Below are 19,225 nucleotides of genomic sequence, written 5' to 3' on the forward strand. Positions count from 1 at the left end.
AGGGGGCACCAGAGAGATGGCGACAGACACTTATGGTCGATGTCTCAAATGGTGCTGATCTGTCGCCAGATATTTGGAAAAAACATATTCTTCCCTTCGCAGCGTTAATGACACATCGTACAAAATGCTTCTAATCGCACACTTGGTCTGTGAGGTTTTCTTCTGCCATCCTCCCCCTACTCTGCCCCCTACCTTCCATTGACATATTGCACCTTGGTGAAGCCGCCAACACGAACCCAGAGACACAGTCCTGATGCTGAATCACATCATGTGGAAGCTACAACCTCACAACAGTCACAACCAGATGCAGCAGAAGGACACACACAGTGAATTCCCTCACAGTAGAAGTGTGTCTATCAGCAGCTCTGCCTCACTTACACAACACCTTACCTGCATAGTATCAGTGATCATTCTATTACTTGAATATAGTGCTATGAACTCTGTTTACAAAATGCTGTCACGGAGACACAGTGTTGTCTTCTACAGGCTGCTTGGTAAGTTCAGTTCATCCACCTGGTTGATCCATTTAATAACTCACTCAAACCGTATAAATATCAAACCTGCTGTTGCTTTTTTATACTGTATATGCCTTAATTCATATGTTTGGCAATCATGATTAAAGGATGTTTATATATATTCTCTTGTCTGTGCTGTTTTATTTCTCTGAGGTGGCCCTGCTCTTTATTAACGAAGAGAATTCTCATGTAAAACATGTAATAATTCACACATGGAGTTTTTTTGCGACAGAATTGAACATATCTTGATCTTATGATACTTTTACAATCTTAAAACCTTTTAAAAAGGCTATAACACAACATCAATTCATCTTATAACTGAGAAGACATTACAGTTACTATCAGTTAGTTATTATACTGCTATTATTACATTGTATTTCATTATAGTCTCAGCTCTGTTTTTAATTTTGAAACTTTGTATTGGTGAATGTGATGAATGTGTTTATCTTCATCACCTACTTAATACTTTTCAACCCTTCAGGGTCGAACACACAAAAGTATCAACACAAAAATAGTTTTGAGTTTTCTCAGTCTTTTCTTTAATATTTTTCTGTTTTGCCGTATATATTTTAATATTTTAGACTCTATAGTTTAATTAACCATTGAAAATGATGCAAATAAAGCACATTTCATTACATTACATTACATTTCACAGTAACAATACTTAAATTTCAACACCAAGTACAATACTACTAATACAATTAGTACTACAATTATTTATTTCGTCATATTCATTTATCATTAATCTCAGTTGTGTGATATTGGTGTGATTATCACGATAGCGGTGTAGTAGTATGAGAAGTACAATTTATTTTTAGCAGCAGTAGTAGTTGTTGTACCTGTTTTGGTTGGATTACTAGTAGTACTAGTATAAGTAGTACTAGTATCAGCAGTACTAGTATTAGTAGTATTAGTAGTACTAGTAGTAGTAGTACTAGTATTAGTAGCAGCAGCAGTGGATGAAGGAGAAATCACAGTAGTCGTTATCATCAGTATTATTGGAGTCGTTCCTCCAGCCTGCAGAGGGCGCTCAACACGTCCCCGGCACACGCATCACTTCCGCTTGGAAAACAAAATGGGTGGCGCCAAAGCTTCACAACAAAGCGGCAGTTTGCATCAACGGTCAGAGACGCTTCGTTATTAACGTGTGTTCATGTTTCTCTGTGTTTATTATCGTTTCTGAATCTTCTGATCGCTTCTTCGCGTTTCTCCCAGTCTCAGTTTGTTGTGTTTTGCAAGTTGCACTTCCGGATTGTGTTGTTTGTCTGGTCATGATTCACTTGTGTATCGGTTTTTGGTGAAGATCGGTCCATGTGAACTCAGGAGCTGCGTTCCAGGGGGCGCTGTCGAGCCGATTTGCCACGCCCATTTAAAATTACTCCAGAATACGTACATTTACACCACTTTCTAACTTTCTGTAAACTTTGGTAACGATTCGAGCAGATTGAAGTCCTCAGCAAGCCCCGCCCACTGCTCGCTGCTGGGTTCCTAACAAACTGACCGTTGACCATCAGGTGTTTCCTGATGACGCCATGGCGACTAGGACTGAACAACTCCTGATTGTTGTGTCTATTCTGGAAGGTGAGAAACAACACAACACACACAATCAGAATCAGAAGTATTTTATTGCCAAGTACGTTCACACATACAAGGAATTTGCTCTGGTTATTGGTGCAAACAATGAACATAGAAACATAACAACGCAATAAATACAACATGCACAGGAGAGCAATACAAAATGGGAAACCAGTATATATTTACTCACTGTTTACTTCTTATTTACTCACTTTTTTACCAATATTTATACAAAGTAACATTTATTTTTGAGATAAACATTTCTGAATAAAAATATATAAAAGATAAAAGATATAAAAAGTGAAGTAAAAAAGTGAAATGCTAAATGCAAAACAGTTAACAGTGTCATATTGCAATATGCAACACAACAAACACACGTTGGGGACTTACTAACCGCTCTGTGGGGGGGGGGGGGGGTGTCTCTCTTGTCTTCAGGACGTCACTTCCCGAAGAGTCCTCGTCTCCGCCTGGTGGTTCAGGCGAGCTTTGACGGCGAGCAGCTGGCCACCGACCCGGTGGAGCATCGGGAGAATCCTCAGTTCAGCAGCGAGCTGGCGTGGGAGCTGGACCGCCGGACGCTGCACCAGCACAGGTCCGCCCCCAGTGTTACCATGACAACACTACAAACTCACATCAGGGTTAGGGTTAGATGAAGACACACCTGTAACTAGGGATGGGGGAAAAAATCGATTCAGTTACAAATCGCGATTCTTGTGAATGACGATTTTAAATCCCCATGCTGCCTCCCAAATCGATTTTTAAAAAACATATTTATTGGTTTATCGGGGGGGGGGGATATATGGGGGGAGCAACATCACCCCAGAGCATGTTGACCAGCTCTTGTTTTTGCACAAGAATCTAAACACACCCAAGCACTAGCTTTGCATCGCCTACATGCAAACAACAATAGCCTACTTTTTGTTTATTTCAAAGTTTATATTTTAAGTAAACTTTTATTCATTCTATTTAATTCACCTTTTATTTATTGTTTAAAAGTAGCCTAAGTGGCTTACATTTCTTAATCTGTCAGTTTGTGTGCAGTTGACAGGGGCTATACAATAATAGGGAACATCTTTATTTCTTTTCTCTATTGGCTGCCCGGCAGTCATTAAGTTAATGTTAATATTTGAAATAAAACTTGTAAAGCTCTAAGTGAATTTGACTGTGTTGTATTTGAAGGAATGATTCAACATTTTTCCATGGTCCAGAATTTAAAAAAAAAATAACCAAAAGAAAGCCCAGGAAATCGTAATATCGAATCGCAATACATATCGTATCTCCACCTCAGTATCGTGATAGTATCGTATCGGAAGCTCCCTGCAGATTCCCGTCCCTACCTGAGACGTTGTGATGTTCCCACAGACTTCAGAAAACTCCCATCAAGCTCCAGTGCTTCACCCTCGACGCCGTCAGCAAGACACGAGAGGGCGTCGGCTACATCGTCCTGGACCTGCGCTCGGTACAGGAAGTCAAACAGGTGAGTGTCTCCGCCTCCGTCTGTCCCAGGACACACCTGCTGCCGTGGGACATCCGCTGAGTCTGTGTTTGTGTCCCAGGAGCCGCGCTGGTATCCACTGCTCTCCAGCAAGTACTCCAAACAGAGGCCGGCGCTGCTGCTCGCCACGCTGCTGGAGAACGACGCCAAGGCCTCGGAGCCGTCGCCTGATAGGTTCAAAGCCAGGAAGGCCCCGCCCAGACAAGGTCTTCACCGTTCATTCTGCTGTTTGCATCAGTTTCTCTTGTACGTTATGTCAGGCGTGTTGGTTTATCCTAAAATATGAGAGAAGCCGATCCAAGGTTTTGGTTCAATCAAGTGTTTTATTTAAAGATTCAATGAAGAGTTATTCATAGCTATGGACAATTATCACAGCCTATGCTAATTAAGTTAGCAGCAGGAAGTTGAAAATGGCCCCGAACAGCAGGGGTTTGGTATAACTATAACAGTAGATTTGACCTGACTCAAACTGCTCCTTGAATTCTGTCTGATGTTGAATACAGCTAATGAAAATATGCTTTAATATCAAAAAAGTTAATTATGAGGACAACTAAAAGATACATTATTGGCACTAAACAGCAACGGTTATTAAATTAATTTGTATGAAGGCATAATATCTAGCTAAAACTACTTCTAGCTTTATTTGGTTGGAATTCTGTCATACACAACCTATAGTTAAAAATTAGAAATCCCATCAGTTACTCATGTATAAGTTATGAGTTCTTTTGTCAGTTGTCTCATATTTAGCAGCAGTACACAAAAGCTTCTGTTCAGATTAACACGACACTCTGTTGTGGCTCAGGAAGGATTTTTCAGTTTTGGATTTTGATCCGGAAATCTTCACCATCTGTTGAGGGAGTTTTTGACATTTTCAGAATTTTCCAAAGAAGAATTCATCGATCTTGGTGAAAAGATATTTTTTATGGATGGTTAATGAGATGTCTCCTCCCACTGGTCCTGCTCCAGGTTCTCCTGCAGTCGCTGAGCTGCTTCCAGACAAACTGGAGGCGGAGCTTGTCTCAGACCAGGGCTTCCACCAGGTCGGGCCTGCGGCTCACTGCAGAGACATGTTCGTCCTGTCCGTCACCGTCGCCTTCGCCACCAAACTGGAGCAGGTAGACACACAGGACTCACGTTTCTAATGTCCTGTTGAATCAAAAATATGAATCTAATAATAATAAGTGTTACTTAGAAATATTTTCCGCCTGAAGATTCTCAAATTTTCATCATGTGGTTTTGAGTTTTGACTTTTGATCAGACACAAATCCTTCTGAAGTGATCACATGAAAACTGTAACAGACATTTGTAATAATTTCACTTTCACCTGAGAAAAGCTGAATTGTTGTAGATGTTGTAGATTACAACATTCACTTTATATAAGTTTTTATTAATAAACCACCATCTTCACGTGACAGTTGTGTTGTTCCCTGTAGTTGATCCCCAGCACGATGAAGCTGTCAGCGGGGGGGTCAGAGTTCTTCTTCTACTATTCTTTACTGGGCAACGACATCACCAGCGAGCCGTTCCACAACCTGCTGAGTCCCGACTTCGAGCCGGAGCGCGCCTCCGTGCACATCCGCAGCAGCAAACAGGTCCTGCAGAGCTTCCTGTCCCAGCAGCCCAGCCTACAGGTGAGAGACTAAAGGTCTGAGAGACGACTCCTCACCCGGGTTACCGCTCATGCATCATGTGTCATCATGAAACTTTCCATGGGAAGTTTAGCTCGGGAATTTTGGGAATTTTGAAAAAAAAAATACGCAAATTAAATGCTGACCAATAAAAACATCCTTCAAAACTCTATTTTAAAGATGTATGGAACGTAGAGTTTCAACCCTCCACTGTGCATTCTTCCATCACATGCACAGATAACTCCCAGCATGCTTCACTCTACAGCAGGGCTACTGAGGCCTGCTGTAGAGTGCAGGACTAGTCAGGTAAGTTTCCATGATATTACTGGGAAAATATATGAGCATGCTGATTGAGGATTGTTCATCTGTTCATCTAGACTATTTCCATTCATTTATCCATCAATTGTAAAATATGTTTACAGACGATTCCAATTGTTTGGCTAACTATTTATATCTCTGGCATCGCATTAGTGTTTTTTTACAAACTTTTTTCTCATCTTATTCTACAGAACAATGCCACGTGCACTCTCTCATGTGTGGAGACATTTCACCTCATCCAATGTAGAAGGAAAGGCTGTGTACATTTGCAAATACTGTGCAAAGACCTATGTTAAGAATGACACAACGATGCAGAAGCATATAGTCAAGTGCCCAAAGTTTCCTCAGGGCTCAAATCAGCCTATGACACAACAAAATGTTTATATTTATGTCTGTATATGACAAGGTAAATACAGTTAGTATAAATTACCCACAACGTTTCCAGTTTATTCCCGTTAATTCCCGTTTATTCCCGTATATTCCCGTATATTCCCATGGAAAGTTTCCAAGTTTGAATATTCCCGGAATTTTGCAACCCTAATCACCGTGTCTCATCATGTCTCATCATGTCTCATCATGTCTGTTCATGTCTCATCATGTCTCTTCATGTCTCATCATGTCTCATCATGTCTCTTCATGTCTCATCATGTCTCATCATGTCTCATCATGTCTCTTCATGTCTCATCATGTCTCCTCATGTCTCATCATGTCTCTTCATGTCTCATCATGTCTCATCATGTCTCATCATGTCTCTTCATGTCTCATCATGTCTCATCATGTCTCTTCATGTCTCATCATGTCTCATCATGTCTCTTCATGTCTCATCATGTCTCATCATGTCTCTTCATGTCTCCTCATGTCTCTTCATGTCTCTTCATGTCTCATCATGTCTCTTCATGTCTCTTCATGTCTCTTCATGTCTCCTCATGTCTCATCATGTCTCTTCATGTCTCTTCATGTCTCTTCATGTCTCTTCATGTCTCATCATGTCTCATGTCTCACCATGTCTCTTCATGTCTCTTCATGTCTCATCATGTCTCTTCATGTCTCATCATGTCTCATCATGTCTCTTCATGTCTCTTCATGTCTCTTCATGTCTCTTCATGTCTCATCATGTCTCTTCATGTCTCTTCATGTCTCTTCATGTCTCATGTCTCTTCATGTCTCATCATGTGTCATCATGTCTCATCATGTCTCATCATGTCTCTTCATGTCTCCTCATGTCTCACCATGTCTCCTCATGTCTCATCATGTGTCATCATGTCTCTTCATGTCTCATCATGTGTCATCATGTCTCATCATGTCTCATCATGTCTCTTCATGTCTCATCATGTCTCTTCATGTCTCATCATGTGTCATCATGTCTCTTCATGTCTCATCATGTCTCTTCATGTCTCTTCATGTCTCATCATGTCTCATCATGTGTCATAATGTGTCATCATGTCTCTTCATGTCTCATCATGTCTCATCATGTCTCATCATGTCTCTTCATGTCTCATCATGTGTCATCATGTCTCTTCATGTCTCATCATGTCTCCTCATGTGTCATCATGTGTCATCATGTCTCTTCATGTCTCATCATGTCTCATCATGTCTCATCATGTCTCTTCATGTCTCTTCATGTCTCCTCATGTCTCATCATGTCTCTTCATGTCTCCTCATGTCTCCTCATGTCTCCTCATGTCTCATCATGTCTCATCATGTCTCATCATGTCTCATCATGTCTCATCATGTCTCTTCATGTCTCATCATGTGTCATCATGTCTCATCATGTCTCTTCATGTCTCATCATGTCTCATCATGTCTCTTCATGTCTCATCATGTCTCATCATGTCTCTTCATGTCTCATCATGTCTCATCATGTCTCTTCATGTCTCTTCATGTCTCATCATGTCTCTTCATGTCTCATCATGTCTCTTCATGTCTCATCATGTCTCATCATGTCTCTTCATGTCTCATCATGTCTCATCATGTCTCTTCATGTCTCTTCATGTCTCATCATGTCTCATCATGTCTCTTCATGTCTCATCATGTCTCATCATGTCTCATCATGTCTCTTCATGTCTCATCATGTCTCATCATGTCTCTTCATGTCTCATCATGTTTCATCATGTCTCTTCATGTCTCATCATGTCTCATCATGTCTCTTCATGTGTCATCATGTCTCCTCATGTCTCATCATGTCTCTTCATGTCTCTCCACGTCTCATCATGTCTCTTCATGTCTCATCATGTCTCACCATGTCTCTTCATGTCTCTTCATGTCTCATCATGTCTCCTCATGTCTCTTCATGTCTCTTCATGTCTCATCATGTCTCATCATGTCTCTTCATGTCTCATCATGTCTCATCATGTCTCTTCATGTCTCTTCATGTCTCCTCATGTCTCATCATGTCTCATCATGTCTCATCATGTCTCTTCATGTGTCCTCATGTCTCATCATGTCTCTTCATGTCTCATCATGTCTCATCATGTCTCATCATGTCTCATCATGTCTCATCATGTCTCATCATGTCTCCTCATGTCTCCTCATGTCTCATCATGTCTCATCATGTCTCTTCATGTCTCATCATGTCTCATCATGTCTCATCATGTCTCATCATGTCTCATCATGTCTCCTCATGTCTCATCATGTCTCATCATGTGTCCTCATGTCTCACCATGTCCTGGTCCCTCCTCAGATCCACCTGTGCTGTGGGAACCACTCCCTGGGCAGCACCGACGTGTCCCTCTCGGCTCTCTCTGTAGTTTCTGTGGATCTTGAGAACAAGGGAGCGACGATGGAGGGAGCGTTTGATCTCAAACCTCCGAATCGCACCAAAGAGAAACTGCCGTCACTTCCTGCCGACCTGCAGCCGACCGTGGGCGTGGCCGTGACTCTGAGGAGAGAGGAGGCAACACCACAGGTTCAAAGTTCCTTCATCCCCAACCTCTGGGTTCTGTTTTCTTTATGTTCTTTTCTCCAGTTTTTGCAGCTTTACATTAAAAATCACAACTTTGGTACAAAAACAACACTGAACAGTTTCTGTGTTTCCTCCAGTCTTTAGGAAATAAAGAAGGAAGTGGAGCTCGGACAAAGTTCATCCCTCCTCCCTCGGTTCCTCCTGTTGAACAGAGACCTCGGAGCTCCTCTCCAGTCAGAAACCCCCCCGACTCCCCCCCCCCCGGTCCTCCTCTTCCTCCTGATGCCTCTCACACAGAGAGCGAGGCCGAGAGTCTGCTGGTCGAGCTTCAACGAGGCCGAGAACAGACCAGAGCGACCGGTGAAGCTCCACACACGACTCCACATCCCAGACCTCAGGTCCCGGACCTCAGGTCCCAGACCTCAGGTCCCAGACCTCAGGTCCCAGACCTCAGGTCCCAGACCTCAGGTCCCAGACCTCAGGTCCCAGCCGGTTCCACATGTTGACCTTGTGCTTGTTCCCGTGTCCAGATGCAGATGTTCCCGTGCAGCTGCAGAGTCGGACCGAAGCCGCAGCCGAGGGCGGAGCTTCGTCCGTCAGCGTTTCTGCTCCCAAGGTGTCCATCCCCTCCTCCGCCCATCACTACTGCTTCTCTCTGGACCTGCGCAGCCTGAGGGGCGTCGGCCTCGTTCACCCCATCGCTGCTACGCTCAGGTGACAAACCTCACCAGACGATTTAAATGTTTTATTATCAAAACTAATACAAAAATAACAAAAAACCATCTTAGTCCACAAAAGAGTTAAACCAGATTCTGTGATGAACCGTCCCAGGTCATGTCACAGGTTCCAGTCCCAGTCACAGAGCACAGACCCGTGTGTGATGATGGTTCTGTTTGGTTTCAGATACTCGTACCAGTTCTTCGGCAGCGCAGCTCCCATCAGGACCAGTCCTCCTGTGGAGCTGCAGAGGAACATGGAGGTGTCTCTGCCTCAGTCTTACTGCGCCTTCGACTTCGCTGCGTTGCCACAGCAACTGCAGGACACGTTTCTCCGGTAGGAACTGGTTCACCTCAACGTGCCCGTGGGGGGGGGGGGGGGGGGGGTAGAACATGGCTGCCTCCGTAGAGAGGATCTGCACCTGAAGGAAATATAAAGTGTTTCAATATAAAGGCCCCAGTCTAGGGTAAAGAAAAATTGCCATGTTACTTTTTGACCAGCAGGTGGTGCTACAGGGCAGTGTTTGTGATGTGAGTCCTGCAGTCTGGTTCAGTGTGTGTGTGTGTGTGTGTGTGTGTGTTGTGCAGGGTCCCTCTGGTGGTGGAGCTGTGGCACAAGGACCCGTCCAGCAGGGAGCAGCTGATTGGACGAGCCTCCGTCCAGCTGTCCCAGCTGCTGAGCTCGGACCGGAGCCGCCTGCAGACCACCACCGGAGACCCGAGACCCTGGAGACAGACTCACCAGGACCGAGTCCCCGTGGGGAACACACACCGGTAACACACCACACTACACAACACTGACCCTAACCTGGTGGTTCACGTCTGTTTAACCTCTGTGTGTCCCCCCACCCCCCCCCCCCCCCCCCCCCAGGCCCTCGGAGAAAGTGGCGGAGTTGAGCTACCTGGCGACTCTGGAAGACCTGGGACTGGTCAAAGCCAGAGAGGTCCTCCTGTCCGACTCGACTCAGGTGACACAGCCGGGTGGGAACGTCCACGTGAAACCAGAAGTCGAATTAATACCCAGAGTGACCTGCAGGGGTCAGCAGCGTCAACAGTGTCGTCCATCTTGGTTTCATTTGTTGTTATCGTCCAGTTGAGCTCCAGAAATATCATCTCCTTGTGTTCGGTCACTTCGACGCCCTCGATGGCATCGTCACAGTTTCCTATTGTGTGTTTTATCGCCACCTGCTGGTCTGGAGTGGAACAGCGTATCGTTCTCGGGGGGTTTTCATACATCAGCAGTTTTCATCTTTAAAAATCTCTTCATGGATTTTTAAAACTTGGATGTAAGATGAGAAGTTAGTAAAATCATGATCAGATGTTTTTACTCTGTTCTCTCAGGTTGAACTTGAATCCCCGACACGACCACCCCCCCACCCTGCAGCTCCCAGCCTGCCCCCGGCCCCCGTGGCCCCCCCGGCCCCCAGAGACACCCTGGAGTACCGCACGGCCCTGGAGCTGGAGCTGTGGAAGGAGGAGCAGGAGGATCTGTTCGATGATCAGGTGAGAACAGCTGTGATCACACCCACAGGTTCTCATCAACACAAACACAAACATGATTTACACATCTTCTCTGCAACAGGAAACAAGTTTATAGAAAATGTTTTTCTGACTCTGAACCACAAAGTTTGACTTTGATCTCTAAACATGTGACTGAAGTTAATCAGATGTTTGATGATTCTTCTCCTTCATGCTGATGTTTTCATGTTCTGTTGAATGTGATACAAGTGTTCATGTTTTCAGTTGAAGGAGAAGGAGCTGAGCCACATGCAGGCGCTGGCCGAGGAGTGGAGGAGGAGGGACAGAGAGAGAGAAGCTCTGGTCAAGAAGAAGGTGAAGAGAGTCGACGCCTCAGCTGAACACCGGACCCTCGTCAGACGGACGCCACTCTAACGACTCGTCTCTCTCTCTCCGTCTGTAGGAGGTGGAGTTCAACCTGCTGGAGGAGCAGCTGCAGAAAACTCTGTGTGATCTGGAGAAAAGAGAGAAACAGTTGTCGGAGGGCGAGCTCCAGGTGGGTGTTCCTCTTTCTTCAGTTCCTGGTTTCACTCTGTTGAACGTCTCCTGTCCAATCACCAGTGTTTCATACGTTGAGCTCGTGTGTCCAGACCCAGCGGCTGCAGCGGGACCTGCGAGCGGAGCACGAGCTGAGCCAGAGGGAGCTGCAGGAGGCCGGCCGCAGGCTGCAGCAGGACGCTGACCACCGGGGGGCGCTGGAGAGAGACAAGGAGCGACTGGTGGAGGAGGAGAGAGGGCGGCTGCTGCAGCAGGTGGAGGAGGAGGAGGAGGAGACTCAGAACCCGCTCTCTGTGTCAGAGTCCATTCACAAATAATAACTTCTTCTACTCGTCTGTTTGTGCTGAGCAGGTTTCAGACGCTGAGGCTCGGTACAAACAGCTGGAGAAAGAATTCCATCTGTTCAGAGAACAACAGTACATGAGGCCTGAGGTCGGCCTCCAGTCAGAGGTCAACCTGCTGAAGCTCGAGAAGGTGATGACACCTGGCGTCAGGACGAGTCATTACACACACATGTAGAAGATTGTTCAGTCGGGAGAACCAACAGCTGAGAAATGGAAATGAGGAAGGAAACTTTCTTAAGTCTGATTATAATCTGTTAAATTCAAAATTCAGTAAATCTAGTGAATTTCTCTCTTTTTGTATTTTTAAATTTCATTCATTTGTTGATTTATAAATTCACTTATGTATTTTTATATGATGAATACACATTTTTTTATTATCCTAAACCTATTTACATTTTTCTTTGGATTTTTAATCGTTTAATGTTGAAAAAACTATTTTACTACTGAAAAATTGTAATTGCAATATAAAATGACATATTTTAACCATGACATGTTGACTGATTCATAATAATAATGATAAAAATAATCCTCTTTTTGTCTGGTGGTTCAGGTGGAGCTGGAGAGGAAGCTGGAGTCCACCACCAAGTCCAAGCTTCACTACAAGCAGCAGTGGGGGCGGGCCTTAAAGGAACTGGCCCGGTTCAAACAGGTACTGCTGACTCAGCGTTTTCTCTGTCAAAACTGTGTTAGTGCAAAGTTTAAACTTGGAAACGATCTCAGCTTCTCAGCCTCTAGTCGGAGGAAACAGAGGAACTCTCATCTGAAGTTATTCAATATCTTCAGAATACAGTTGATTCAGTGGTTTATCGTTTCTCAGAAGTGAGAGAAGGAAACAAACAGGAGGAAGTTGGAAGTCTGAGTTTCCTTGAGTCCGTCACAGAGGATGTTTCTGGAGAATCACTGAAGCTCAGTTTAAATGTTCACGAGCCGTCGCTGCACAGAAACATGAGGGAGGAACGAACAGAACTCCAACGGGATCCGGACGCCGTGGTCGAGCTGCTGAGACTCGTCCGTCCCGTCGGGTCTCGTGTCTCTCTGCAGGTTGTTGATCAGCTGCTGGAGACGAGCTGACAGTGTGAGGACATCCAGCCGCTCTGTGTAGAGACACGCAGCCAGCGGAGGAAACTCAGGAAGCTCAGCGCCGCCGCCATCACTCAGCTGATGATCACAGCGTGTGTGTGTGTGTGAAGGAGCTGTGATACAGGAAATACTCAAAGTATTCAGATCTGCAAAGTTATCAAAAGTAAAAATACCCATGAAGATTTATCACAACTCGAACGAACGTCGTTTCAGATCGAACTCTGAGTGACCTCAGTTATTCAGAAGATACATGATTGACAGCTGAGACTGGCTCCTGATTGGTCGAGCAGTGAGACGCTCAGATGGTGACGTCGTGTTTTTAATCTTATGAAACTAAACCACAGAGGTTTTCTGACCAATGATAGTCTGGACACACAAGATAATAACAAGAGACGTGTGTGTGTGTGTGTGTGTGTGCGTGTGTGTGTGTGTGTGCGTGTGTGTGTGTGTGTGCGTGCGAGAGAGAGAAGGAGTAAAAAAAAAAAAAGACAGGTGTGTTTTTACATAAGAGCCAAATATTTATCTGAGGTGAAGTAGACAATGAAATGTGTGAGAGCCACACACACACACACACACAGAGCCACACACACACACACACACAGAGACACACACACACACAGAGACACACACACACTCACACACACACAGAGACACACACACACACACACAGACACACACACACACACACACTCACTCACAGACACACACTCACACACACACACACTCACACGCAGGGCACTAAGTGGGGCTTTATGACTAATGTAAACACACAGACTTTATCTGACAAACTAATAACTGTTACTGACGTTAACCAGCTGGAGAACAGGACAGACCCCCCCCCTCTCTCCCTCTCTCTCTGTCTCCCTCTCTCTCTCCCTCTCTGTCTCCCTCTCTCTCTCCCTCCCTCTCTCTGTCTCTCCCCCCCTCCCTCCCTCCCTTTACTGAAGTCTCGATCTCTGTCTTTACCTTTTATCCTTTTCCCTCTCTTCCTCTCTTTCTTTACCTCCTCCTCTCCCTTGTCTGTCTTTAATTCTCTCACTCTATTATATTATGTTATTTCATTTCATTTCTTTTCCTTTTTATCCTTTATTTTCTTTCCTCCTCATCCCCCCCCTCCCCCCCTCCCTCTAAGTGCCACATCATGGTTAAGAAAACACAGTGTGATTAATGCGGCTCGGGGGGGTTTGGCGCTGAGTGCCCCCCCCCCCCTCTGCCTATTAATCATCCCTGGGGTTGCGTTGAGCAACACGCTAGCCGGGCGCTAGCCGTTCACACGTCACTCTCTCTCTCGTTATGAAATCTCAGCGCGTGTTTACACGAGCGTCCATCTTGGATTGTAAAGTCGGAGCTTGTTTGGTTTCTCTCGCCGCTTCACTCTCTCTCTCGCCCGCTTCACTCTCTCTCTCGGCCGCTTCACTCTCTCTCTCGACCGCTTCACTCTCTCTCTCAGCCGCTTCACTCTCTCTCTCGCCGCTTCACTCTCTCTCTCGGCCGCTTCACTCTCTCTCTAGGCCGCTTCACTCTCTCTCTCGGCCGCTTCACTCTCTCTCTCGGCCGCTTCACTCTCTCTCTCGCCCGCTTCACTCTCTCTCTCGGCCGCTTCACTCTCTCTCTAGGCCGCTTCACTCTCTCTCTCGGCCGCTTCACTCTCTCTCTCGCCCGCTTCACTCTCTCTCTCGCCCGCTTCACTCTCTCTCTCGGCCGCTTCACTCTCTCTCTCGGCCGCTTCACTCTCTCTCTAGGCCGCTTCACTCTCTCTCTCGGCCGCTTCACTCTCTCTCTCGCCGCTTCACTCTCTCTCTCGCCGCTTCACTCTCTCTCTCGCCGCTTCACTCTCTCTCTCGCCGCTTCACTCTCTCTCTCGGCCGCTTCACTCTCTCTCTCGGCCGCTTCACTCTCTCTCTCGGCCGCTTCACTCTCTCTCTCGCCGCTTCACTCTCTCTCTCGGCCGCTTCACTCTCTCTCTAGGCCGCTTCACTCTCTCTCTCGGCCGCTTCACTCTCTCTCTAGGCCGCTTCACTCTCTCTCTCGGCCGCTTCACTCTCTCTCTAGGCCGCTTCACTCTCTCTCTCGGCCGCTTCACTCTCTCTCTCGGCCGCTTCACTCTCTCTCTCGCCCGCTTCACTCTCTCTCTCGGCCGCTTCACTCTCTCTCTAGGCCGCTTCACTCTCTCTCTCGGCCGCTTCACTCTCTCTCTAGGCCGCTTCACTCTCTCTCTCGGCCGCTTCACTCTCTCTCTCGGCCGCTTCACTCTCTCTCTCGCCCGCTTCACTCTCTCTCTCGGCCGCTTCACTCTCTCTCTCGGCCGCTTCACTCTCTCTCTCGGCCGCTTCACTCTCTCTCTCGCCCGCTTCACTCTCTCTCTCGCCCGCTTCACTCTCTCTCTCGGCCGCTTCACTCTCTCTCTCGGCCGCTTCACTCTCTCTCTCGGCCGCTTCACTCTCTCTCTCGGCCGCTTCACTCTCTCTCGCTCTCGCCGCTTCACTCTCTCTCTCGGCCGCTTCACTCTCTCTCTCGCCGCTTCACTCTCTCTCTCGGCCGCTTCACTCTCTCTCTCGGCCGCTTCACTCTCGCTCTCGCCGCTTCACTCTCTCTCTCGGCCGCTTCACTCTCTCTCTCGCCGCTTCACTCTCTCTCTCGGCCGCTTCACTCTCTCTCTCGGCCGCTTCACTCTCTCTCTCGCCGCTTCACTCTCTCTCTCGGCCGCTTCACTCTCTCTCTCGGCCGCTTCACTCTCTCTCGCTCTCGCCGCTTCACTCTCTCTCTCGGCCGCTTCACTCTCTCTCTCGACCGCTTCACTCTCTCTCTCGCTGCTTCACTCTCTCTCTCGGCCGCTTCACTCTCTCTCTCGGCCGCTTCACTCTCTCTCTCGCTGCTTCACTCTCTCTCTCGACCGCTTCACTCTCTCTCTCGGCCGCTTCACTCTCTCTCTCGGCCGCTTCACTCTCTCTCTCGGCCGCTTCACTCTCTCTCTCGGCCGCTTCACTCTCTCTCTCGGCCGCTTCACTCTCTCTCTCGGCCGCTTCACTCTCTCTCTCGCCGCTTCACTCTCTCTCGCTCTCGCCGCTTCACTCTCTCTCTCGGCCGCTTCACTCTCTCTCTCGCCGCTTCACTCTCTCTCTCGCCGCTTCACTCTCTCTCTCGGCCGCTTCACTCTCTCTCTCGGCCGCTTCACTCTCTCTCTCGCCGCTTCACTCTCTCTCGCTCTCGCCGCTTCACTCTCTCTCTCGGCCGCTTCACTCTCTCTCTCGCCGCTTCACTCTCTCTCTCGGCCGCTTCACTCTCTCTCTCGGCCGCTTCACTCTCTCTCTCGGCCGCTTCACTCTCTCTCTCGGCCGCTTCACTCTCTCTCTCGCCGCTTCACTCTCTCTCGCTCTCGCCGCTTCACTCTCTCTCTCGGCCGCTTCACTCTCTCTCTCGCCGCTTCACTCTCTCTCTCGGCCGCTTCACTCTCTCTCTCGCCGCTTCACTCTCTCTCTCGCCGCTTCACTCTCGCTCTCGCCGCTTCACTCTCTCTCTCGGCCGCTTCACTCTCTCTCTCGCCGCTTCACTCTCTCTCTCGGCCGCTTCACTCTCTCTCTCGGCCGCTTCACTCTCTCTCTCGCCGCTTCACTCTCTCTCTCGGCCGCTTCACTCTCTCTCTCGGCCGCTTCACTCTCTCTCGCTCTCGCCGCTTCACTCTCTCTCTCGGCCGCTTCACTCTCTCTCTCGACCGCTTCACTCTCTCTCTCGGCCGCTTCACTCTCTCTCTCGCCGCTTCACTCTCTCTCTCGGCCGCTTCACTCTCTCTCTCGGCCGCTTCACTCTCTCTCTCGGCCGCTTCACTCTCTCTCTCGCCGCTTCACTCTCTCTCTCGCCGCTTCACTCTCTCTCTCGTCCGCTTCACTCTCCCTCTCGCCCGCTTCACTCTCCCTCTCGCCCGCTTCACTCTCTCTCTCGGCCGCTTCACTCTCTCTCTCGCCGCTTCACTCTCTCTCTCGCCGCTTCACTCTCTCTCTCGCCGCTTCACTCTCTCTCTCGCCGCTTCACTCTCTCTCTCGCCGCTTCACTCTCTCTCTCGCCGCTTCACTCTCTCTCTCGGCCGCTTCACTCTCTCTCTCGGCCGCTTCACTCTCTCTCTCGGCCGCTTCACTCTCTCTCTCGCCCGCTTCACTCTCTCTCTCGCCGCTTCACTCTCTCTCTCGCCGCTTCACTCTCTCTCTCGCCGCTTCACTCTCTCTCTCGGCCGCTTCACTCTCTCTCTCGGCCGCTTCACTCTCTCTCTCGCCGCTTCACTCTCTCTCGCTCTCGCCGCTTCACTCTCTCTCTCGCCGCTTCACTCTCTCTCTCGCCGCTTCACTCTCTCTCTCGACCGCTTCACTCTCTCTCTCGGCCGCTTCACTCTCTCTCTAGGCCGCTTCACTCTCTCTCTCGGCCGCTTCACTCTCTCTCTCGGCCGCTTCACTCTCTCTCTCGGCCGCTTCACTCTCTCTCTCGGCCGCTTCACTCTCTCTCTCGCCGCTTCACTCTCTCTCTCGCCGCTTCACTCTCTCTCTCGGCCGCTTCACACTCTCTCTCGGCCGCTTCACTCTCTCTCTCGGCCGCTTCACTCTCTCTCTCGCCGCTTCACTCTCTCTCTCGGCCGCTTCACTCTCTCTCTCGCCGCTTCACTCTCTCTCTCTCTCGCCGCTTCACTCTCTCTCTCGGCCGCTTCACTCTCTCTCTCGCCGCTTCACTCTCTCTCTCGGCCGCTTCACTCTCTCTCTCGGCCGCCTCACTCTCTCTCTCGCCGCTTCACTCTCTCTCTCGCCGCTTCACTCTCTCTCTCGGCCGCTTCACTCTCTCTCTCGCCGCTTCACTCTCTCTCTCGCCGCTTCACTCTCTCTCTCGCCGCTTCACTCTCTCTCTCGACCGCTTCACTCTCTCTCTCGGCCGCTTCACTCTCTCTCTAGGCCGCTTCACTCTCTCTCTCGGCCGCTTCACTCTCTCTCTCGGCCGCTTCACTCTCTCTCTCGCCGCTTCACTCTCTCTCTCGGCCGCTTCACTCTCTCTCTCGGCCGCTTCACTCTCTCTCTCGGCCGCTTCACTCTCTCTCGCCGCTTCACTCTCTCTCTCGCCCGCTTCACTCTCTCTCTCGGCCGCTTCACTCTCTCTCTCGGCCGCCTCACTCTCTCTCTCGCCGCTTCACTCTCTCTCTCGCCGCTTCACTCTCTCTCTCGGCCGCTTCACTCTCTCTCTCGCCGCTTCACTCTCTCTCTCGGCCGCTTCACTCTCTCTCTCGGCCGCTTCACTCTCTCTCTCGCCGCTTCACTCTCTCTCTCGCCGCTTCACTCTCTCTCTCGGCCGCTTCACTCTCTCTCTCGCCGCTTCACTCTCTCTCTCGCCGCTTCACTCTCTCTCTCGGCCGCTTCACTCTCTCTCTCGGCCGCTTCACTCTCTCTCTCGACCGCTTCACTCTCTCTCGCTCTCGCCGCTTCACTCTCTCTCTCTGCCGCTTCACTCTCTCTCTCGGCCGCTTCACTCTCTCTCTCGCCGCTTCACTCTCTCTCTCCGCCGCTTCACTCTCTCTCTCGGCCGCTTCACTCTCTCTCTCGACCGCTTCACTCTCTCTCTCGGCCGCTTCACTCTCTCTCTAGGCCGCTTCACTCTCTCTCTCGGCCGCTTCACTCTCTCTCTCGGCCGCTTCACTCTCTCTCTCGGCCGCTTCACTCTCTCTCTCGGCCGCTTCACTCTCTCTCTCGGCCGCTTCACTCTCTCTCTCGCCGCTTCACTCTCTCTCTCGGCCGCTTCACTCTCTCTCTCGCCGCTTCACTCTCTCTCTCTCTCTCGCCGCTTCACTCTCTCTCTCGGCCGCTTCACACTCTCTCTCGGCCGCTTCACTCTCTCTCTCGGCCGCTTCACTCTCTCTCTCGCCCTTCGCTTGGCGTGATGTGTAGCTCAGGTCGGATCATAAAAATTCTTGTGGGAGGGATAATGTGCTTTCAACCCAGGAGGCCCGGGGGGGGGGGGGGGGGGGCAGCGGTGAGGTATGAGATCAGAGAGTTTTTAAATCCATAATATTGGGACAAGAAGCTTGAGTTTGTCTTTTCAGAGCAAAAATATTGGAACAAAGATGAAAGAAACAGGTTTTTAAAGCTCAAGTAAAAGATCATAAAGTTTTAAAAAGAATCACAGAAGTTAAATCTGAGAAACCGACGGCAACAAACTCCAACGTTTCTAATCAGAGAATAATTCAGCTGATGTGAGGTCGGGCATAGATATAAAACATATATATATTATATTATATAAATCTTTAGCTGTGTCTCTTATTCTCATCCTTTTGTAATTTGTATAAATCTGAGAACAGCAGATGTTTGCCACACACTCACTTGTGCCATCGTCCATAAAGTTGTTACAGACCTCGTGGTTTCAGCTGCAGCTCGTCTGTCTCTCGTCTGAGAGCGGCGTCCGTGCACGTGAGAGCGGCGTCCGTGCACGTGAGAGTGGCGTCCGTGCACGTGAGAGCGGCGTCCGTGCACGTGAGAGCGGCGTCCGTGTAGGAGCGGCGTCCGTGCACGTGAGAGCGGCGTCCGTGTAGGAGCGGCGTCCGTGCACGTGAGAGCGGCGTCCGTGCATGTGAGAGCGGCGTCCGTGTAGGAGCGGCGTCCGTGCACGTGA

General features: G+C 48.9%; 1 protein-coding gene across 1 annotated transcript in view; it reads left to right on the top strand.

The window, feature by feature from the left end:
• Nucleotides 1–1,604: 1,604 nt before the first annotated feature.
• Nucleotides 1,605–19,225, top strand: part of cep120 (centrosomal protein 120) — a 23,140-nt gene continuing 5,519 nt past the window's right edge. The window contains exons 1-19 of the mRNA XM_061071454.1: nt 1,605–1,637; nt 2,030–2,096; nt 2,526–2,682; nt 3,453–3,567; nt 3,647–3,791; nt 4,552–4,700; nt 5,019–5,216; nt 8,212–8,436; nt 8,571–8,793; nt 8,964–9,147; nt 9,337–9,486; nt 9,738–9,923; nt 10,021–10,117; nt 10,491–10,652; nt 10,893–10,982; nt 11,071–11,163; nt 11,258–11,419; nt 11,517–11,639; nt 12,060–12,158. Coding sequence (XP_060927437.1) covers nt 2,048–2,096; nt 2,526–2,682; nt 3,453–3,567; nt 3,647–3,791; nt 4,552–4,700; nt 5,019–5,216; nt 8,212–8,436; nt 8,571–8,793; nt 8,964–9,147; nt 9,337–9,486; nt 9,738–9,923; nt 10,021–10,117; nt 10,491–10,652; nt 10,893–10,982; nt 11,071–11,163; nt 11,258–11,419; nt 11,517–11,639; nt 12,060–12,158 — 2,607 coding nt within the window. The 5' untranslated portion in view covers nt 1,605–1,637; nt 2,030–2,047. The remainder of the gene's footprint in view (nt 1,638–2,029; nt 2,097–2,525; nt 2,683–3,452; nt 3,568–3,646; nt 3,792–4,551; nt 4,701–5,018; nt 5,217–8,211; nt 8,437–8,570; nt 8,794–8,963; nt 9,148–9,336; nt 9,487–9,737; nt 9,924–10,020; nt 10,118–10,490; nt 10,653–10,892; nt 10,983–11,070; nt 11,164–11,257; nt 11,420–11,516; nt 11,640–12,059; nt 12,159–19,225) is intronic.

This window comes from Limanda limanda, chromosome 5 (assembly GCF_963576545.1).
Source record: "Limanda limanda chromosome 5, fLimLim1.1, whole genome shotgun sequence".
Taxonomy (NCBI): Eukaryota; Metazoa; Chordata; class Actinopteri; order Pleuronectiformes; family Pleuronectidae; genus Limanda; species Limanda limanda.